Source organism: Fistularia commersonii, chromosome 19, assembly GCF_037954325.1.
Source record: "Fistularia commersonii isolate RoL2024-O1a breed Wild chromosome 19, RoL_Fcom_v1.0, whole genome shotgun sequence".
NCBI lineage: Eukaryota > Metazoa > Chordata > Actinopteri > Syngnathiformes > Fistulariidae > Fistularia > Fistularia commersonii.
This window is the reverse complement of record NC_141302.1, coordinates 7486813-7510673: the sequence shown is the minus strand read 5'-3', so window position 1 is coordinate 7510673 and position 23861 is coordinate 7486813. Positions and strand designations below refer to the sequence as shown.

The window sequence follows — 23861 nt, the reverse complement described above, 5'->3', positions numbered from 1 at the left end:
GTGAGGTTCTAGGATTTTTGCTCACCGTTCTTGTGATCATTTTTACCCCACGGGGTGAGATTTTGCGTGGATTCCCAGATAGAGGGAGATTACCAGTGGTCTTATATGACTTCCATTTTCTTAAAATTGCTCCCACAGCTGATTTCTTCACACCAAGCTGCCTGTATTGCAGATTGAGTCTTCCCAGCCTGGTGCAGATCTACAGTATTGTTTCTGGTGTCCTTTGACAGCTCTTTGGACTTGGCCATAGTGGAGTTTTGAGTTTGACTGTTTGGGGTTGTGGACAGGTGTCTTTTATACTGATAACCAGTTCAAACAGGTGCCATCAATACAAGTAATGCGTGAGGACAGAGGAGCCTGTTACAGAAGTTGTTACAGGTCTGTGAGGGCCAGAAATCTTACTTGTGTGTAGGTGACCAAATACTTATTTTACTGAGCAATTTACCAATTAATGCATTAAAAGTCCAACAATGTGATTTCCCGCCATTCTGTCATTCATAGTTGAAGTGTTCCTATGCTGAAAATTGCAGGCCTCTCTCATCTTTTTAAGTGGAAGAACTTTCACAATTGGGGACTGACTAAATACTTTTTTGTTCTACTTTATATATATAGTGGCGCTCGACAAGGAAATTATGACAGAGCCTTGGAGTGTCATGGACGAGTTCAACTTTAATCAACAAGCACCAATAACAACTAGAAACAGTGAACTTCCGGGTGCGAATATATCCCCAGCTTAAACACCCAACCCCTAGCCCCCATATAAATATATATATGAAGGTATATATTCGCACCCGGAAGTTCACTGTTTCTAGTTGTTATTGTATTGCAAAGTTTTATATATATATATATATATGTGTGTGTGTGTGTGTGTGTGTGTGTGTTTATATATATTCATAATATTAACCCAAGCACTCAGGCTTTTATTACTTTTGGGACAGTTCAAGATAATATGCAAAGTTATGTATTCTGGAAGGCGCAGTGGTTAGCGCTTAGGCCTCACAGCATGAAGGACTCTCGTTCGATTCCGACAAGGGAATTTTCTGCATGGAGTTTGCCTGTTCTCCCATGTCTGTATGGGTTCCCTCTAGGTACTCCGGTTTTCCATCAACAATCCAGAAACATGCAGCAGGTTAAATGGAAAAAAAAAAATGCTAAATTTTGTCCTGTGAGTGAGTGAATGGTTGTCTGCCTGTATGTTTATGTGGCACTGAGACCAGGATCTACCCTGCCTCTCACCCGATGGCAGCTGGGATAGGCTCCAGCATCCCTCGCGACCCTGAGTTCAGGATAAGCAACAGACAATGGATGAATATTTTCTGGACTGTGATGTTCCTGTAATTCTAACAGAGATGAATCATCTCTCCAGTGAATCCTATTGCATCTATTTTCACGGTCACATTCTGCAGTTATTTTAGATTCGATACCATATGAACTCTGAGTCATGCTATGTTTTTAATGTAGATGAAGCATTGAAGTTGATCTATTTACTTGTTGTGAGCCACCATGTCTGATATTTAGATTAAGAGGCCTGAGGAAAACATTTTCCCACTTTGTCCTGTGCATGTCTGCTGCTGCTTTGTAAGTATAATAACTGATCAGCAGATTAAAGGACTCAGGGAAAGGTGTGAAAAACTTGGTGTAATTTAGAACTAGGCTTAAGATAGATCTTAGTGATTTCACTCTGCAAACTGTAACACCCAAATTTATTCATTGACTTTGCTTTTTGGGATGAATTCATTGGAATGATGGAATGGAATATATTCATTACCAATCTTGAGTGTGCAAACCTGCTGTATAGAATTACAGCTAGAATTTTTTTTTTAATTCATTTTGTTTAATTGAAATTGGAATCCTTACCTTAAAAACATGGCACCAGTCCAAGAAACTTATGGATAAGTAGCAGAAGAACTACATCTGCTGAATCTTTTTTCCAGTTGGACTTTGTGTAATAATTCCAAAAAGAAGAAATTATTTTGACTGCTGTACTTACATCTTTGGAAAGTGTCTGCCTCCCATTTTTTTCCTTTAGGGGATTTAAATGCAGCATATACATGGCAATTTAAACATGGAATCCGTCCATTCCAAGAGGGATTAAGATTATATAATTGTTACATGCTGTTCATCTTAAATGTCCTATTATTTCAAAAGAAATGCAAAGCATTTGTAGAACTAGTAATGTACTTAAAACACAAGATGATGAAGCCATTTTAGAAATTAACTATACATGGAAATGCAGGTATCCAAAAAATGTTTGTTTTGTTTTAATCAAAGAGAGAAAATCGTGATGATGTATAATAGCAGTGCAAAGACCAAGTTCAGCGAGCATGTTACTGAGTGAGTGTGTGAATTTGTGACAGTGGGGTACTTGTAATCAGAACCATTAACCACTTAAAATTAATTTGATCCGCTATAGCAGACTAACACTCTTGGAGTTTACACATTGTATCATCCATGAGATCTGTGCTACATAATGTCTAAGAGGTTAACGGCGGTACCCTGCGGCATGAAGCCTCTGAGGAGATCGCAGCCCAGGCAGCCGGTTCTCAGATCCTCCCTACAGGCAGGAAACAGATGTGATTGTCATGGCGTAGACACCACCTGGTCTTCTTGTATCATCAAACAAGAAATAACCTGCCACTGCAGCACGGTTTCCCTATTTTTTGGCATTTCCTACTACTTCCTTTAAGCATACATTCCAAATACCATGATTGATTGTTCCTAATGGAAAGTAACATGGAATGATATGAGCATGAGAGATTTTCCATTTGATCCCACTGTTTTCTTTCATTATATTTCACAGCGTCGTCGTTTACGTCATACTTTTTGTTTCATATATTCAAATTTCATCATGTTTACAAAATCCCCTTTTTCTTTCATCAGTTATTGTGTCGGGGATGGAAATTGCTTTATTCTAATCAAATAAACTTTTACTGTTTGCACTGTGTATGTAAGGATTCTAAAACTGGCCCCGCAATTCAAACTTTTAATATTGAGATGCCCAGGCATTTATTTATTGTAGATAAAACAATCAATTACTCCATTCATGAGGGATGACTGAGTATTGTACCGGTGCTTTGCTCACCATTTATACCTCCCCTTCCTCCTTTATTCATTGGCTTTATTTATACATTTAATTACTTTCTTAATTAATTGCTTTTTTAATTACTTTCTTTACTTTTTATTCTGGTTTCTTTAACCTCATACTGAAATGTTTGTGGTATGATTCACAATTCTTCTTTCAAGTTTCTGACTACCCGTGCATGTTGTAATGAAGTTGCGGGAGATTTATGTGAACGCCATCCCCTGTGGATTTCTTAGGATGTAATTTTTATTTGATTTAAATCTAAGTGCAAGATGTACTTTGTGTAATGCCCGCTGCTATACCACAGCATGATCCAGCACCAGAGGATGCATTGAAAGTGTCTCCTGCCTTCCTTACAGAACATAGCATTAAATCGGTAGCTTCTGGTGCATTTTATGCAAAGTTACACAATTCTGGCAATGTGGCTCATCAACTTCAAGCTGCCATGTTTTTAACTAAAGGTACTCCGCTCCCCATGGGGGCTCTTCATTTTGCCTTTGAGGACTGGCAAAGAGCTTCACTTCCTCTCCTACTCCCCCTGGGATTGTGTAGGTCTGAAGTTTATTCATCACAACTGTAATTGCCACTTAGGGAGCCTGTGACTCTTGTTCCATGTAACTTTGTCCCAGCCCACAACGGGCGTTTCCATAAGTATATCCAACATTGGGGAATTAATCAAGCAGAAAATTATGGTCATAAGAAGGCTGAATGACAAGATAACAAGGCACAGAGTCCAATTTGGTGATCACCAGATGTAGAATATGACTGACAAGATACAAAATACTTGTTTGATTTAGAGCTTGGTGATAACACATTTTCATTTGTAGCTAAATTCATATCAAGACAACTGTTTGTGCTGACTTACCAGTAGAATATGCTTCAGTTATAAAACTGTTACTCTGGAAACTATTCATATATGCTGTCTGCATTAATTGTCAGATGCTACGAAGGGGCTGTTTTTTTTCACAAGAATTTTTCGGGAAGGCTTGGTAATGATTAAACGCTAGTATTTTTTGGCCACATGGGGGCAGACAAACAAATTGTATGCTCAACTCTGACATAAATGTCACTGTAAGCAAACAGATGTTTCTTTTAAACAACCAACAGGCACAGAGCCACATTAACATTCATATTGAATTGTGTTTCTGGCAGCCTATCAAAGATAAATACAATATTCACTCCGCCTTTAGCTCTGTTTTGGAACCCACAAAATCCTAAGGGAATTTTGTTCTTTTTAAGTGCTAAATACTATATTTACCACCTTGTCTCGACAGTTTGGCATCGGGAAGGTAGTGTTAACAGTATTTATTTTTTTGTTTAAAAAAAATAGATAATTGCAGGTGCATTTTTGCTGTTTTCAGAAACTGTCACATAAACATAAAACATGACAGGAATGCCCTGTGGAGCTCAAGAGAACTGCAGAGGCTGATGGTAAATCTGTGACTAAATGGAAATCTCCTGTGCCTCCTGTACAATGTGTCAAATGGATTTGCTCGAAAGAGATATTTATATGTGGATGTGGTTATTTTCTGTCATCATGCGTAGTCACTTATCCTTGGAAGCCGGGACACTGAAATGAAAGCTACGCGATATATTTTTCTTTTTTTATTGCTCCTTCCTCTAACTTTTTCTTTTTCTTAACATTGAAGCTCACTCCTCTAGTCATGTTCTTGTCTAGTCTTGTGATTCCCATCACTTTTGGCTTTGTGGCTAAGCTGGAATGGAGTGACTCTTTTTCATCGATATCCACATCCCTGCTTGTGACTCATTTTTTTTACAAACTCATCACAACTTGCTTTTGATGGCTGAGGAAATGAGTTCAATAAATTTTTTACCTTTTCTCTCTTGTCACATTTTTTATGCCCTACACTATGACACAACCTGGAGTGCATTTGACTGATCTTCATCTTCTTTCAGCTTTTCCCACAGCTAATCAACTTTCTCCATCTAACCCTTTTCTCTGTATCCTCCTCTCTCACACCAACAACCTACATATCCTCTCTCACTACGTCCATAAATCTTCTCTTTGGCCTTCCTTGAGACCTCTTGCCTGGTATCTCTAATTCCAGCATCCGTCTACCAATATATTCACTACTCCTACTTTGTACATGACCAAACCATCCCAGTCTGGCTTCTCTGACCTCTCCAAAACATCTAACATGTGCTGTTCCTCTGATAAACTCATTCCTGATCCTAACCTCAGCATCTTCAACTCTGTAACCTGTAGTTTTGCCTCCTGTCTTTTCATCATTGTAACAGTTTCTAGACCATACAGCTGGTCTCACCACTGTCTTGCACACCTTTCCTTTTATTCTGCCCAATAGTCTTCTATCACATAGTACCCCTGACACTTTTCTCCACCCATTCCAACCTACTTGAACCTTTCTCTTCACCTGTTTCCCACACTCTCCGTTGCTCTGGACCGTTGACCCCTGAAAGGGTAGTACCTGACATCTTCCAGCTTCTTGATCTCAACTCCCTGTAGCCTCACCGTTTCACCCATGTTCCTCTCATTCATACACATATATTCTGTCTTGCTGCAACTAACTTTCATTCCTCTCCTTTCCAGAGCATACCTCCACCTCTCTCGATCTCTCTCTACCTGTTTTCTGCTCTCACGACAGATCACGTCATCTGCAAACATCATGGTCCATGGAGATTCCTGTCTAACCTAGTCTGTCAGCCTGTCCGTCACCACTGCAAACAAGAAGGGGCTCAGAGCTGATCCCTGATGGAGTCCCACCTCCACCTTGAACTTCTCTGTTACCCCTACAGCACACAGTACCACTGTCTCACAGCTATCATACATGTCCTGCACCAGTTTAACATACTTCTCTGCCACTTCAGACTTCCTCATACAATGCCAGAGCTCCTCTCTTTGCACCCTGTCATATGCTTTTTTTAGGTCTAAAAAAACACAATGCAGCTCCCTCTGGCCTTCTCTGTACTTCTCTATCACCATTCTCAACACAAATACTGCATCTGTAGTACTCTTTCTAGGCATGAAGCCATACTGCTGTTCACAAATGCTGACTTCTGCTCTCACTCTAGTTTTCATTCCTCTTTCCCATAATTTCATTGTATGGCTCATCAACTTTATCCCTCTATAGTTGCCGCAATTCTGCACATCCCCTTTATTTTTAAAAATAGGCACCAACACACTTTGTCTCCATTCTTCAGGCATCGTCTCACTCTCTAAGATCCTGTTGAATAATCGAGTCAGAACATCTACCGCTGCCTCTCCTACTAATGTTACCTTAAAATCCAAAGGATCAAAGTATGCCTAATAAATGATTGTAAATGTTTTGATCTGAGAACATTGAATTTTTTGGTTTTGCCCTGTTTTGTTAAAATCTTACTCTCATAGCAACTGGACTTGATTTTCTTCCCTTGAACACGTTTCACCTCTTATCTTAGAGGCTGCTTCAGTTTGAATTGACTTTGGGGAGTTTCCAAATATAACCACCAGGGTTGGGAGATGGGAGAGTTTTTTTGCTTAAACCAGGTTGAAGAAGGTTCAGAATCAGAATACTTGAAACAGAATTAATTGATGCCCAAGGAAGAAATTGCTTTCCCCCCGTTGTTGTTGTGTTAATGGGGTTATCATTAGGGGGAAACGAAGATATATCTTCTGGGGACTTACCGGTATTAAAATTTGTAGCCAATTTGTCGGTGTAGCCAAAACTGTCTGACTGGGAAAATACAGAGAGAAACCTGTTGGTTCACAAAGACTAAGGCTTAGATGATAATTGCCGGGGTCTTGATTTGGTGCTGGATATTTCCGGGTGGTTTGGAGTGTGCAGTGGGGCCTGGTCTATGTGGGCTAAAAATCATGTCCAGTTGCTATGAGAGGAAGGTTTTGGCAATAATTAACCATGACCTGGATGACTGAGAACCTCCACTTTGTCTTGTTGTGGTCTTGTTTTTTACTGTGGATTTTTGTCTTAGGTTTGGTGATGGCTACACAGTAATTGTAAGGGTTGGTGGCTCACCTCCTGTTTTGAAGCCCGTTGAAGACTTCATCCAGGAGACCTTTCCGGGGTGTGTTCTTAAGGAGAAGCATCACAACACACTGCAGTATCAGCTCCCTTATTCTCGGGGGGCTTTGGCTAACATCTTCAATCAATTTACCATCCATCAAGAAATGCTGGATGTCGAAGACTACTCTGTTTCCCAGACTACGCTGGACCAGGTATGGATCCATTATTTGACTACTAATGAGAGAAGTCAATTCAACTCCAAGAAAAGCCAATCATTCATCAGTTTTATGAATTTTCTCATGAAAATATGCATTTGACTGAGATGCGGTATGTTCTGATTACCCTGAAAATTCCAAGAAGTTGGAAATGGATAAGTGACTGACCTTTTCCTTACCATTAGAAATAAATATTTGAAAAGCCAAGAGGAGGAAAAAAAAAACAAATGGAAATTATAAACAAACTTATCAAGAACCCCATCTCCTCATTTTTGAGGATGCATATTTTGAACAAAGGGGATTGAATGAGTTTCATATTTTACTGTAGCCAGATGACACATTGGCAAAGTTCCAGCTGTATCCAGTGTGAGAAGTTGTCAGTCTGGATAAAAACATGACTTATTCATGAGAACAAAAGAGTCGAAGCAGAAGATGAGCACTTTCATCTAAAGTTCACTGTCGATGTGTGCAATTTCAGTCCGACTTGGAGTATCTGGGGCCAAGTTCTATTGTTTATAATTCTGTGGAGTGCCAGCTCAATTGAGTAGATTGTTAAAGCAATCAAGAAAATCCACATATTAAGTGTCTTCTCAGTCCTGCATAATATTTCAAGATCTGTCATTGCTAGCACGTTGTCGTCTTCCATGTAGGCTGGCTGACTGACCAAATAGGATAAGACAGTACTTTGCTGTCCAAGATAGTTGCATTGACAGGTTTCGTAACCAAATGCTCCTCAAGCGAGGGCTTTATTTTTTTTATTTCTTAAACAATTTTTTTCATTTTTTTTCATCTAAACTCAAACCCAAGTGAAATAGTTAGCCCTGATTGGTGAGGTAAACAAGGCCCGGCATGTTATGGACTCACTTTACCTTGTGTTTTTGAAATGGCCTCAGGGACCTGATGCAATCAGGTGCTCAGAGGTGAAACTGAGTGTGCCAGGTCTTCCAAGCCTGCTATTATCTCAGTGGCTGATGAGCTGGTGGGAGGTGAGAATAACCTCTAAAGGGTCCAAAAGGTCATAAGTCCTCTCTGTACTGGAGAGCTTCCCCTTGGGTGCAACGTACAGTCTTATATTTAGAAACTGATGTAATATGTCATTGCATTTATTGGTGCATTTCCTCTGCAGTTAATTATGTAAATTATGTAATAGAAAGTGTTCAACAGAGATCCCAAGCTAGCATCCCCCAGTGTATAACTTAATTTCATAATAACACCCATCTTATAAAGTGCAATTAGTGTAGCACTTGGCAGAAAAGAAATTTAGGAAAACAAAATGAGTTAAAAAAGGGTTTAGAGAGTTCTTTCTAACATAGCACAGTTTTATTCAGGCTTCAGCATAATGGAATTTAAGAGTCACTTTTTCTGTTCTTAAGGGGATTCCTAGAAAATCATACATTGTGCCTCTAAACTTGTAAGATTTTGGATTTAACCTTTTTGTCATCTTGTCTCACATTAAGTAGTAGTCAACATATACCAGATCCCAGGCAGTAAATAAATCAAAGGTGGAGCAGGAGGTCATTTTCAAACACAAAGGGGAGGACTGGAGAAGCTGTGGAGCCCCAGACAGTCACCTTTCAGCTTGTGATTTATAGAGAAGAGCCTTGACCTATAGTATAACACTCAGCTTGCTCTACAATTAATATTGATCCAAAGACCCTAGAGCTCAATGCGTTAACACTGTTGGCCAGGAAAGCGCAGAGCAAACTGAACATTGGAAAGGAAAATGTGACCAGATAAATCGTTTTTTGGAAGCACATTATGCGACAAAGTTGTATTTGCTACTTAAAACAAGCACAATAGCACATTCTGCACCACATCAATCCATGAATCCATTAATCAACTTCTTTGTTTATGTTTATTTTTACATTCCTACCATCTCCTACATTTCACTTTGAATACATGTTTGACTGTTATTGATATATTTCAATTTCATTTTCATTATGAATTAATTCAACTTTAACATGTACTATTTTTTCAGTTTACAGTCAACACACTAATACCCTTTTCACCTCTTTCAAAACACTTCTATTTTACCCCCTTCATTCATGCTGGTTCTCATTTATCAGTATAACAAGAAAACAAAGGAGGTTAGTCTGTTAAATTTGTCTTATAAAAGGGTTTAAATCTGATCCATGAAATACATTCAACCAATTCTAGCACAAGAATGATAAGATTTTGACAAATGTAGCAGCTGAACAATTTGTCATTTCAGTGTTACATCCTGATAGATTCTGTAGTGAAATGCATTGTGACCAGATTTTTTGACTGAATACTGGCAAGAAAAGAGGGACCATTATTCTGACAGAAAGCTTTATCTCAATATGTGTTGGAAATTAAATAAAATAGCCAATATAGGAACAAATGCTTAATAGCTTAATAAGTGATTGAAGGTGAAACTGTTAAAATGTCTACAATGAATAAGAATGGGATGGGTAAAGAGTTTGAGATAAGATTATTGATTTCAGATTATTTCTTATTTGATTTAAGTTGTATTCAGCACCCTGGATTGGGAAAATCTTTGAGGAGAGTCAGAAAGTACAGTTCGAAAAGTTGATGACATATCATTCCCTATCAGTTATTTTTCACTTCTAAAATCAGTGAAATAGCTTAATGTGATTATTGTAATAAAAAAAAAAAACTGAAACAACTACAAAATGTAAGTTATGAGTCCATATGATCAAATGACTGAGTCCATTTTTTAAGTACATTGACATAATTATCGTAAATGATATGACACTTTTTATGTCAATGATAAAAAATAGAAATTAAAAAAACTTTTCACTGAAAAAATTCACTGTGAATGAATTATGAATATATGACTGTATGTGTTTTGATTTTAGTTGGCATATTTAGCTCTTATAACAATATTTTTACCACAAGCCCCATCCCAGTCACAGTCAACTGCCACCCCCTAGATTTTTAGACAAAACTTACTTTATTTAGAAATATAATAAGTTAATGTATACACCTGACTTTGTCTATTCATGTTAATGGTCCTTTTGGAAGCCATCAGCAGACATGTCAACTTATTATTAACCTCCCTTTTGTAAGAATGGATGTGTCAGAATGCCCTGAAGCTTTCCTTTTTTTTTTTTTTTTTTTTTTTCTTTATTTTATTTTTTTTTGGTCTGACCACTTGAAATATAGTACACTTTGACCTTGATTATTCAGCTGAAACTGTGACTGACAAACAGAGAGCAATTCCTTCTGGTGGTAATCAAACTTGTTGAACTGCAGGAACACACTTGGATCATGTCTCACAGTGTTTGAAGAATCATGATTTTCAAGTTTTTAAGATAGCCTACGATAGAACATAAGATAAATGTACATCACTCATTAAACTGTCAGGACATTTGTTTGGCTATTCTGATTTTTTTAAGGCAAACTTGGATACCAATATCATTCCTAGACCCCTGGCTTTAATAGTTCTCTCAATTTTATTGTAGCACATCATTACACTTGTCAGAGAAAAGTATTCACCCTCAACAGAGGCTGATTTCTGTGGATTTCACAATTGAAGTGGCTCAACAAACAGGAAACACATTCAGTCTCTGTTAATCACAGTAGCAAGGCCATCTAAGGCTTGATGCACAGATATTAACTCCATGTTGCCACTTTCAATGTTGTGTACAATCTTTCAAGTATTTGTTAAACTCAAGGTACACTGAGTAATTGAAAAATACCATGGGTCATTCTTAGCCCTGAATAACCTGAAATAGCTCAGCAGCCCTTGATCAGCCCCCCTTTTCTTCAGTTTAATGACAGACACAAACTTCTAAAAAACAACTGTTAAAAAAAAAAAAAAAAACTTTTTGGGGGAATGTACAGCATACTACAGCAGAATCAATTTGTCATTTATCAACTAAAAATGCATTACACTACCTGCGAAAGAATAACGTTTTTGAAATCTGGTGATGAATGGCAGTGTAATCTCTTTTGATCAGCTCAGAGAGCACCGCAATCTCTCTTTGAATAATGTTTTCAGACATCTGGAAAATAAAATACAGTACTATCACTTCTGCCAGGAGGTTGCACCCCTGTGGGTTTCCTCTCTCAGCTGTGGAAAAGGTTTTTCAAAATCCTGACACCAGAAACCTTATCACAAGGGCTTAAAGTGCCCTGACAATACCACATATTAATGTGAGGAGTGTATCAGGTCTCTTTGGGGAGTTGAGTTTGGAGTTACCACTTTGAATGAGCAAAGCAGCATTTGTTCAACTAGTAGCTTATTCAACATAACGTCCAGAGAGTTTTATACTGCTCGATGAACCAAATTTTTTTTAATAATTTTGCTTTCAGAATTCTGTAATACTTGAATTTCTATCAAAATCTATTGAATTTCAGGCTCTGTCTCAACAGTTTCATACTGGACTTGGCTCGAGGGCAAACCATCTTTTTTAGTTTCATATTGGGAACACCTTTACCAAACTGGATGCTGATAAACAGAAGATTCTTGACAGACCAGCATGAACTGAGATATTGGAGAACAGATCTAATGTTAAACTAATTTTAAAACAAAATCCTGCGGCCTTTGTATTTGAACCTAGATGCATGCACTTAAAATAAGTAAATGTGTGACTTAATAGCCATGCATAACATGTATTTCCCAACATGCAACAAGAGACGGTTTGCCGGCCAGACTAACAATAGTTTTTACATTTAAAATTGAGACAGGTAAGTAGGGAAAACGCTGCAGTTGGCAGACTAAGCAAATATAAACACAAAGGCGGTCATGCAAGTTGTCCATGCCAAAGACGCCAGTAGGCATGAAAAAATTCCTGTCAAGGCCAGAAAGAGGGTTTAACAGCAGCCGTTGTCCTGGCAACATAATCTCTAGCATTGGCCAAACTGAGAGATGTATTTTGTCAACCTGAATTCATTTCAATGGATTGGACAAATTATTAGCACTACCTCTCATTATAACCCAGCATACCTAACCAGCAATATGACTCACAGTCTCCAAGGCCTAAATAAAAATGAATCAACACATCTCTAGAACAGATAATGCAAGCATAAAACCTTCATGAAAGTAGTATCGATTGTTTTAGAAAAAAAAAAAATCATATTAAGTGGTGGTTCCATTGTCCATCCTCTTCACTGCTCTGCCTGAACAAGCATTAAAAATGCAGTCAGTGCACCCTGTGAAATGCAATTAATGCCTGAATTCATCCTTTTATAAGAAAACGCCACTCAGTGGCAATGATGCGTTATGTTCAGATCATGAGTGGATAGTTTGCTTCAAGAAAGGAAAATCCATCACACAGGAGATTTTTTTTCCACATCAGTGCAGTGAAAAATGCTGTACACTCTACCATGTGAATGTCTCTTTCTATCATCCCAGGATTTTTGCAGAAGGCTAAATACAAGCATGCATAAATTGAAATATCAGAACCAGCTCCTTGACTATGAAATGTTTGCATGCCTCAGCAAATCCTGCCTATCCGAGCCACTATTGGGGTCAGGGGCTGCGTGTTGCCTCTGCCGTTCTCACTCTCTTTATGCTTCGTCCGTTGATAAGACGCTTTTACAGCTGTGACCTTAATGCACAATGCTGATGGTTGGACATCACACAAGCAGATACATAATTTAGCCTCAGGCTACGGGTAGCTTACGCCACACCTACAATCCGATACAAGAACTTTATTGTCATTATGCTTGCACAACAGAATTATAATTACGTCAAGCAGCAAACTGTAAACAAGTATTAAAATATAGAACAACAAATGAAGGGTTAAATACATATCTTATAATTACCTATACAAAGCAAGGAATATCAGTTGAATATTCTATCTTGGTAAACTATCAGGATGCTAGATTGTATGAAAACTAAAAATCACTGAATGTGCATAAAAATGGAATAAAGGACATAATTTCCCCTTTAAGCTGTCATAGGTATTTGTTCTTATGAATTTAGCATCTTGACTTGGCCCAAAAATGTTCAATCTACACTATTTTCAGCAAGGTAATTTTGTTTTGCTATACCTAATTATAGTTGTCTAAGTAAGTAAACTTGAAAATAATTAATTGTGAGTATTGAGAAGAAACTAGTGAGAGAATGTGCGTATTGTATCGTTAATTTCAAAAGAAGCTTTGTCCAGTCTGTCCAACACATCCTCAAGACGTGACAGTAAAGCAGTGTCCCCTTATTGGAAAAACTGTTACAGGTTACCGCATTTAGGTTTTAAAGGGACCAAAAACTGAACGAGGAAATGCATCTTTCTGCTTCAAAGCGCCATATTAACATGATTAGTTGACAAACCTCCCTCTTAAGACTGATCTAAGACTGAGTTCAGTTTAAAAATTAGACTTATGCTGCAGAACAATGTATAAAGTATCAAGCAATGGTAGCATATGCACACATCTTTCTGTGCCATAGAGAGTTATCTGTTGCAGCACTACGTCTGAGCTCCTTCCTATCTCTGGGCTGAAGCACTGCCATATATGAATTTCTTTCTAGTGTCTAGTATTCTCACTATAATTCTTTTGGTAACAGCCCAATGGATGCTTGGGTGGAACTGTATAAAAGCAGGATGCTTATACCAAATTCTTGTTAAGTAAGTTATATGCACCTTTCATAATTAAATACCATCCATTTCACATTTTTTTTCCAGAGATAAGATATAATTTATTTTATAGTATTTATGACAGTATGAACATAAAATAGATTCAATTTGTGGATATCATTAATAATAACCCCCCGCTTCATGTGGAATTGCTAAGAATTTTTTCCTGTTAAGATTTTCAGTGTCGTCTAGTAATTCACATGTTCCTTTATGTCCACATAGCCTTAGAAATGCTTTTAATGTAAAAGCAATGCTCTTATTATTTTATATGATCCCGTTTGCTGGGTTCTCTGTGGAATAGAATCCCTGAAAATATAAGACAGAAAATGCAAAGAGAATAAAAAGCTGGACTACAGTGACGTTTATAACACAATGAAATATACACAGCTTTTTATGAACGGCAAAGGATTGATTTCTGCTGACATTAAATGGACATCACAGAGAGAAGAATGATTGTGTTATTCTCTTTCTCTGCTGGTCAGAGATGTCAAACTGACGTTCACTGTGTGAGTCCACACTCTTGCTTGATGCCTCGTTGCTCGTAGTGGGCAAATCATTCACATGCATCCAGCACTCTGTCTCTGTTTATGTTTACTTGAAAGACGGGGCAGGAGAACACCAAAATTGTAATGCAAAATGAATTGTCTGCTGGCCCGTCAGCACTTTTGATGTATTATTTGTTTTGTCTTGCTTTTAAGTAACACCCTCTTTTCATTGATATTCCAGGTCTTTGTGAATTTTGCAAGGAACCAGCATGGGGAGGAAGAATCTCAGGCCTATGTAAACCAGGTGGATACCTCGGATGAGGTGCCTTTGCAGTCTGTGAAGACCTCCAACGTAAATAAAATGATGAGGCACCTGAAAGACAGTGTTGGTTAGAAATATGCAACACATGCCGCTGTTTTAACAAAATATGCAAATTCGGATAGATGTCCTCCTTTTCTCTGTTCAGGCAGCAGAGAACAAGACTCTTGTTGTAGACTTCAGCAAAATAAGGATTCAAATCAATACAAAGTGATCAAAATTCTGCTGGAGTAATAATATTATACAGCTAATGTACTGCACACGTAGAGGGAAAAAAATGAATGCTTTCCATCGGGAATTCGATCTACTTTGTTACATCTTTCAATCACCTTTAAGCTGACATTGAAAATTATTCACTATCTCAGGGCACCATTATCATATACTTCCAACATTAGCTTGTCATTGTTTGTGTTCTTTGTATTCGACCATTCATTAGGAAACATATTGAACATGTACAGGTATTGAAACGTCAGTAACTGGTATTAGGATCACTTAATTTAAGTCATCTTTACTGCATAAGAGTAATAATTTTACAAATGCTAACATATTAAACTATGATATTCTGTTGTTGTTTTTTAAATTAACATCAAGGCTAAAATAATGCCCTAATTACTTGATGAACTTGATGTATGAATATTAAAAATGGCCTACTTGAAATAACATTTTGGAGCTGCAATTGGTTAGATAAGCTCAGATATTTCACTTGGTCTGAAAAATATGCATAAGCACAGTTTTCAGCCAAAATTTCAAAAATTCCCCCAATATGATGTTCTACAGACATTGTTTTGCCTCACTGGTCTAAATTGATGAAAGTGATCAGCAAAAATATGTTCACATGTACAGTATGGGAGAATGTCAATCCCCTCTGCTTTTCTGATAACAACATATCATATACAACAACATAGAGATGTTGCTGAAATTTAACATCTCCAAAATTCTCTACCGACTGAACTATGTTGCTACATCTTTCAACGTTTCCATTCTTCCTAATGTTTCTACGTGTTTCTTGTGAAAAAAGTGAGCTCCCAAAATTGCGAGAAAAGTTTGGTATCGTTATACTGAAACGATTGATGTGACCTACTGAAAGCACCAGCATTTTACCTGCATTGTGATATGAAAGAATGAAAAGAGGAGAAAATGTAAAATTGGTCCATTATTTTATTCTAGTATAACCTTTTGTTCTTTACTTTTCGGCAAGTTTACAGAAGAAATTTTGTGTAAGCCTTTGAAATGAGGCTGATGCTGCTTAGTCAGGGCATTTAGCCAATGCTTGGAAACTGTGAAACAACATTTATAACAGTTATTTGTAATGAAAAACAGAAACTCAACCGTCTCAGAACTGCTAATGGCTTTGCTGTCCTTCATTGCTTTTATTGGAATGCCACTATAAATCTGGGTAAAATTAAATTTGAAGCCATCAAGTGGTCGATACTTCATCTTGCACTCCTTGTAAAATGTTTATGTTGCACTGCATATTTAAATGTGCGCCGATATATGTATCCCTAAATTCTAAATTTAAATCTGCTGTCATATTGCACAAAATCCACAGACTGAAATCCGTCAACGCTAAAACGCTCAGGAGCTTTTCTGTAATGCAGCGTATATTTGCTGGCACTTAACTCTGTCCCCGAAATGTAAATAATTATTCACTTCATTCCTCACAGGCGTTTTGAGTTATTTTCGGAGCATGGCATAACGTGTGTATTTCTCAGTCCCCATACTCCAAATCCTGCGTGGTGAAACAAATCGTGGATTCTGTGTACAATTTCTAGTCAACACAAATGAATAAACTTCTGCATCATTTCCAACGGGGCTCTGTCTTTTATGTAAGTTCATTGCTGATTCCTTTTGCTTTAGTCTGGCAATCTTTTCAATTTCCTCCATGTTTTTTTTATCCTCCAGTTGTTCCCTCCCTCAAGCCTTTTTACCGTGAGTGACGCTTTTTTTGGTACAATCCATTATATTTGTCCTCAAAACTGAAACCAGACAATACTATAATAAAGACTACACCAACCTGGTTAAGATTTTATTTTGCATTATGTGGAGCAGTTCATTTCCTGTGAGAAAGACAGTTTATATTTCTCAAGACATGTAATTATTCTTTTCATTTATTTTCCCCTTTTTTCTTTAGTTAATTCAAAGCTAATGTGCCTCAGGTGAAACTAGTTGTTTCTTCATTTCCATATCTCAAAATACATTGCCACTGCTTTTGAATAGACGTTCCTCCAATTCAAATTTCCTGTGCTCCCCTCTGGATTAGATAATCAAACCTTGACTGATCTATTTATGTTGCTTCTGGTTTATCTTTCTCCACGACAGAGATAAATGTATATGGATTTTGTTTTCTCTTGGCTTTCACTCTCCAGTTGTACCCAAGGAAAATCATGCCTTTCTTTGCTACTGCAAAGGGCATTGCAAACAGTTAGAATTCTATATCTAATGACACTATACCCATTTTTATTGTATCTCATGGTAAATGTAATGCCTTTTTTTATTATAGTTATGTTAATAACAACCAAAATGGAAGTAAATTATTCATAAATAATGAAAATAGATAAATAAATGCAGCAAGGGTTTGTGCAGTAATTGCCTATGATTAATTTGTTAATAAGTGCTCTGTAGGATTTACCAAACTAATTTTGCTGAATTTAGACTATATGCAATAAAGTATTACTGTACGTGCTATATGATTCATTCATTTAACATAGCTTTTTGAATCCTTTACACGGGTCAAAAACCCATTGATAAAAAGATCAAGTCTTTGCTTCTACAGATGAGTTTTAATGACTGATCTGGCTTCTAGTTCTCATTTAGTTTTCCTTCATAATTAGTCAGTTTTGACTTTTTAAGGACAAAATAAATAAATCACAGGTTATGTCTTGAATTATTGTTTGAACTATCAGCATATATTAGACCTTTTCTTTTTCATTTCTCATTAGCACACTGTGCTCCGAGGCAGGCTGCCAGAGGCAATCAGCCAGGTGGGAACGTCACCAGAACCATATAACTGGAGTCTTAAGGTGAGCTTATGTGTCACAGTCTACCGTTATTCTCTCACATTTTTCATGCCACTGTAATGTGTGGGTGGTTTATGAGCAGATGTTACATTATAGGTCAGATGGAACAGTGTGTGTAGGACTGAACAAGCAGGCATTGTTCAAATGTTTCCACAGTACATTTAAACATTCAGGGCAATACCTGATTTCGTTCCAAACTGAACAGTATTATGATGTGTAATTTTGTTTACCTTCATGTTATGACAAGATTTTTTGGCTTTGTTTCAAAGGAAGATGTGTAGTTCTCTTTAAATGCCCAAGTATCATTTGCCATGAAATTCAAAATTCAGCAAAAAGACATCTTACATCTTGTAATTATGTTAAGAAGATTCTGCCTACCAAGGGAGTCCAAATTTTCTAAACTAAGAGTAGTAATGTAAAAAAAACACATTTTTACACTGAATATTAATTTATGTTGTATGATTATATTCAATTTCTTATTTGCATGAATTTGAATTTAATGCTAGACTGTAATTTATTGATTGCTGTGTTAAGTTCCTTATAATTTTGCCAGTTTCAGATCTCCATGTCATTTCCCAAGTTTGCATCTAATGACTGGCCTTTATTTAGCTATGCCTATAGGACAGCTATGTTGACTGAAAGATCTCAAACTATCAGATCTGACTTTTAACTGACATTTCTTTTGCAAGCAAGACTCTACCTAAAGTTCACTTTCCATCAGACTTCAGATTTTACCCGTTTCGGTGAAAGGTACAAGGATACAATAAAAGGCATGTTCAGTCTGAATTGCAAGATTAGAGCACAAGGAGTTTCATCTGCTTGACAGGTAAGATTTACTGAAATCTCATGCGCCCTCCTCTGAGACTTTATTCACCCCCACACTCTGCTTTTTGCTCTTGCTTGGGGCTACTTGTTATAAGCTGCCTGGAATAGGGAGTAGCAGCACCATGCCTCTTTTATCCCACTTTTTTTTGTTTTTTTTTTTTTTTTTTAATTTAATTAAAAATATTTTTATTTCCAAATTTTGATCACCTTCAGTTTCTTTTATCTGATTTAATATTATTTTTGAACATGATTTAAAGGTTACATATTTTGATCTCATGACTGTGCTCAAGGAATTTCTTTACATATTGCGTTAAGAAAAAAAAAGGGTTAATTTTCTTTTTCCTGTATTTTATTTAATTAAAAATATTTTTATTTCCAAATTTTGATCACCTTCAGTTTCTTTTATCTGATTTAATATCATTTTTGAACATGATTTAAAGGTTACATATTTTGATCTCATGACTGTGCTCAAAGAATTTTTTTACATATTGCGTTAAGAAAAAAAAGGGTTAATTTTCTTTTTCCTGTATTTTATTTGATTAAAAATATTTTTATTTCCAAATTTTGATCACCTTCAGTTTCTTTTATCTGTTTAATATTATTTTTGAACATGATTTAAAGGTTACATATTTTGATCTCATGACTGTGCTCAAAGAATTTTTTTACATATTGCGTTAAGAAAAAAAAAGGGTTAATTTTCTTTTTCCTGTATTTTTAATAAACACATTAGCTCCTAATCTCAAGAGCTCACATCTCATAAAAGGACTGCACGAAAGCGCTTTTAATCACAGATTCAGTTTCCAGTTCAATTCAGCAGAGGCTTAAATGAGTGATAACGTGTAGGATCTTTTATAGGGTGGTGTTAAGTGTTAAGTGTTCGCCACATAGCAAGAATGTCCCTGGTTCAATCCAGACAAGGGGCCTTTCTGTTTAAAGACTGCACATTTCTCCCCATGTCTGCTTGTATTTTCTCGGCTATCGAAAATCTCCTCCCACAATCCAAAAAACATGCAATAGGTTCATTAGAAATTGCCATCCCTGCTATTCAATCTGACTACAAGATAGATGGAATAGACATAAAATTAGTCCATTTTTTTTTCAGTTTCATTGTTTTCTACTCTTCACATTTATTCAACACTTATGAGAGGCCCTTTATAAATATGATTACTATAATCAGTACTTTCATTTTTATTATTATTATTATTATTCAGTTTTACTATAGAGAAGCATGAGGAAACAAATAATAACAAATCAGTCAAACAGCGACGAGATGGAAGTTGGAGCGAGGCAGACTTGCAGATTTGCTGCACTTGAAGTCAAAGTCTTCAACTGTCAACATCTTCAGTCATTTCAGGGGCAAATCAGGCAGTGCCCTGGTTTACTATGTATGAGCAGTATGAGTGTTGTAGACAACAAAATATGAATGATTTGTTTCCACCGGCATGTTTTTATTCTTGACTTCTACATCCTAAAAATATACCTCTTTTAAAAAATCAAAGATAACCTCTAGCTTAAATATACCTGTGTCTGTAATTATAACTTTAATGGGAGATGCTTCACATGATTCAAAATCATGTCTTAAAGGAATGAAGTTAATATCGCTAAGGATCTGGCTTAAGTAACATTTTAACTGAACTCAAAAAATGTCCCCTGAAAGCCCATTCACTTTCAGTATGCACGACATAAAGATCAAATGTTTAAACATTGGTAACCAACTGCCCAGTGGAACCAAATTATCACACCTGATGTCATGAAGAATCCTTTTTATCTTCGTTGTTTAGTAGAGTCAGACTTTCCTCTTCCTGCAAATGATTGTTGCAACACTGTCCTAAGCATGCATGAATACAAATAATAACAAACATACATACCCCAAATGAAAACATACTCCAGCAAATGAGTTCACATCAGCCTTGCTAGCATCCTCGTGCTCAGATTTAATTCAAGAAATAGCAGTGTACGATTTGATATGTTATTCTAAATTTACAAAGCCTGAAGCAAACAAAAAAAAGAAAAAAGAAAATTAAACTGCTGCAAAAAAAATGACCTTACCAATCCAATGCAGCAAGGATTTATGCATTATGACTTTTTTATAACGCAAGCAGTTGGCGATGTTTGAAGTTCCCCCTTCAAGGATGTGATTTTAGTTTTTGTTTTTTTTTTATTGTGTTTTTTGTGCTGAGGGGCTCCACTTCCCAGTGTGCTTGGATATTTGCAAAAGATGGAGGGGAAAGCGCATGTGAGATTGAAAAATCAATCACTGAAAATGAAATGGGTTAGGTATTAAACAAAATACCGGACAATGAAGAGTAATTTCAAACACCTGTCGTTTGGATTCATCCGCAGTCCCGCCCCCCTTTTCGGTGAACAGGGGCATGTTCTGAAAATACAGGGGGGTCAGCAGTGAGAGAAGTAAAATCTCAGTCATTTTCTCTATCAGGATGTGTCAGCCAAAAAATAAGTTCGACTTTCCATGAGTCATATAACTGTCAGACAATAGGACACTACCATAAAGTTCAAAGTCCGCACAATCGCAGCACTGAATATTTTTCTGATAGCTGATATTGTCATTCTTCAGGTTCTACCCGTCCACCAAGTTCAGTCAGAGCTGGCTCAGTTGTCTTCCTGCTTGCAAAGACCGAAGCACAGGTAAACATATCTGGAGGTGCGGCTGAAAGATAACGGCCCTGTTGTGCAGAGCAGCCTTTTTCCCCCTGATTCAAACTATACTGTTATACTCCAAGTTCTATCTGCAGAACATGGAACCACACTTTTTTTTAATCTGATCCCAACAAGTGAATGTGAGATTAGTAAAATACAGTTTTTGTTGCTTACATTTTACATAGATAAGAAAAATGTGGATCACATTATGTCATGGCCGAGGTAACATCACAGAAAAGGCATTTTTCATTTGAAGGAAATAACTGGTGACATATAGAAATGAATATTATGAATGCTGATATCTGAGTTAAAGCGAATAACATTTCACTGAGGTTTTAGCAAGCCCATTAAGGCATCCACCACAGCAGTATTCATGGTTTTTACTCAGGTGCTCCACCAAATATTCTTCCCCATAGTGAAAACAAATCCAATCCTCAGTCTGGATCAAATTTGAAGATTCTGCAGTCAGTATTTACTTTTTGGCCTTCAAAGAAAACTTTAGATTGCATTGAGATAAGTAATAGCTATCAAGGTTGGAAAAAATGTAACTTTTTGTTTGTTTGCTTTAGTTTAGTTTTCAGCTGAAAAATTCACCTTGGGGGAACAACTAATGAGTGACTGAAAGGATCAGATACCATCAAAATGAGTTTCTTTTGTGGGTTAGTCAGTCTGCTCGCTCTCACATTTATATTATTCAAAATGCTACCGTTCCAGAATCCTCTCTTCCATTAGCCATCAGAGGAAAACATTTTGTCTGAAGAAAATACAGTTGTCAAGTCTTGGAAGTCACTGTCAACTGCCTGACAATAGTTATTGTGCTTGATATTCATATTCCATTGTTCCCATGGAAGGGGACAATGGCATATGAATATCAAGTACACATTTTTTTTTTTTTGTGATTCATGAACACAGAATGAGTTTAACTGAGATTTGAAAACAGTATCTAAAATTAGATTTAAAAACTCCAGAGCAAATGGAGAGTGTTTAAAAGATGTGAAGAAATGCATTCAAGCAGGTTGGAATGAGCAGAGAAAAGTGTCAGGGGTATTGTGTGATAAAACAGTCAGAATGAAAGGAAAGGTATAGACAGAGGTGAGCCCAGCAATGCTGTATGATTCAGATACTGTAGCATTGAGGCAAATACAGGAAGCAGCGCTGTAGGTACCAGAGATGAGGATGTTGAGATTCTCTTTGGGAGTGGTGAGGATTGATAGGATCAGGAAGGAGTCCATCTGAGGGACTGCACGTTAAATGTTTTGGAGATAGGGTCAGAGAAGCCAGACTGAGATGGTTCTGTCATTTACGTAGGCGGGAAAGGGAATACTGTATATTGGCAGAAGGATGCTGAGGTTGAAACTACCATGCAGGAGGCCTAGAGGAAGACTAAAGAGAAGATTCATAGTTGAGAGAGAAGAGGACATGGAGAATATATTCACTGTGGTGGCCTCTGAAGGGAGCAGCCGAATGGAAAAGAAAAAAGAAGATATCAAAAGGATAAGCGAAGGAAAAACATGTTAAAATTCAATATTAAAAAATAAATCTTAGTGACATTATCCATTTCAGTGACATGGATATATTTATTTACTCCAAATTTTAAAGAAAGCAATATAATGTGGAACCGCAAATAAAAAGTACCAAAAGGAATGTTAAAAATACTAACAGTATACATATTGTTTGTCTGATATAGTAAGCTACCAGGGAGTTGATGTGGCCAAGGAGTTACCTTGCAGTTACCTTGGAATAAATGTTCCCGGTTCGATTCTCAAGTTGGTCGAGCTAGTGAAAACGTTGTTGAGTAAGACCCTGAACCCCCAACTGCTCCCCAGGCACTGCTATTTGTGTTCCCATGATTGGTTAAAAGCAGCAGACAGGGTTCAATGATGCTGTGGTGTACGTACAACTGGATGTGACGATTTTAAGACATTTCTTCTTTTACTATATACAAAAATGCACTTTGAAGACAGTATGTACTTTCTCCTGAAACCTGAAGACCCATACTTCCCATACTGAAAACAAAAGCTGGATAGCATAGTGGTATGTAGCTTTAAAGAAATCCCATCCAGGTTCCTCACACATAATTCTGTCACTGTAGGAGTTAGTGTCAGTAGCTTCTCATCGAGAGAAAAGTGAAAAATGTGCATTTTATTGCTCCAGCCCGACTAGAAGAAGATATGCCTTTATTTATCACATGCAGTGGTACATAGAGCACAGCATCAGCAGAATTTGACCACTGCATTTAACGCATCACGGATGAACCATGAGCGGAAGGCAGCTGAGGAACAGTGCCAGGGGAGCAGTTTGGAGTTCAGCGTCTTGCTCAACAACACTTCAACAGGCCAGGGGGGAACTGGGAGTCGAACCAGATCGGTTCCAAGGACAACCGCTCGAACCCCCTGAGCCATGCCGCCCCACTGGCAACAGATCTCATTGAATGACCCTGTCAGCAGATGATGTAAAATACCAGGAATTCTTTTGTTGCTTTTTTGAAAAGGGGCCTTTCATTCCCCAGTTAATTTCCTATGTTGGCAGTTTCATACTAAACCATGGGCTAAACCATCCATCTTGTCTCCTTGTTTGATTTAGAGAATTAAAATACCATCTCCTCCCCCTTTTTCCTTTCCTCTTCTGCTTCGCAAGAGATGACACACCCGCTTCTATTTTTTCCTCAGTTTCGGTTACGGCTGCTGTTATTGTTCTGAGTGGTTGTTGCTGTTTTT

General features: G+C 37.2%; 1 protein-coding gene across 1 annotated transcript in view; it reads left to right on the top strand.

Moving 5' to 3' along the window:
* LOC147223618 (phospholipid-transporting ATPase ABCA1) overlaps positions 1-23579 on the top strand; it is a 164530-nt gene extending 140951 nt beyond the window's left edge. Inside the window, exons 48-52 of the mRNA XM_086166184.1 lie at positions 7031-7274; positions 14567-14677; positions 17584-17664; positions 21062-21132; positions 23480-23579. Coding sequence (XP_086022310.1) covers positions 7031-7274; positions 14567-14677; positions 17584-17664; positions 21062-21132; positions 23480-23579 — 607 coding nt within the window. The remainder of the gene's footprint in view (positions 1-7030; positions 7275-14566; positions 14678-17583; positions 17665-21061; positions 21133-23479) is intronic.
* Positions 23580-23861: the final 282 nt, after the last annotated feature.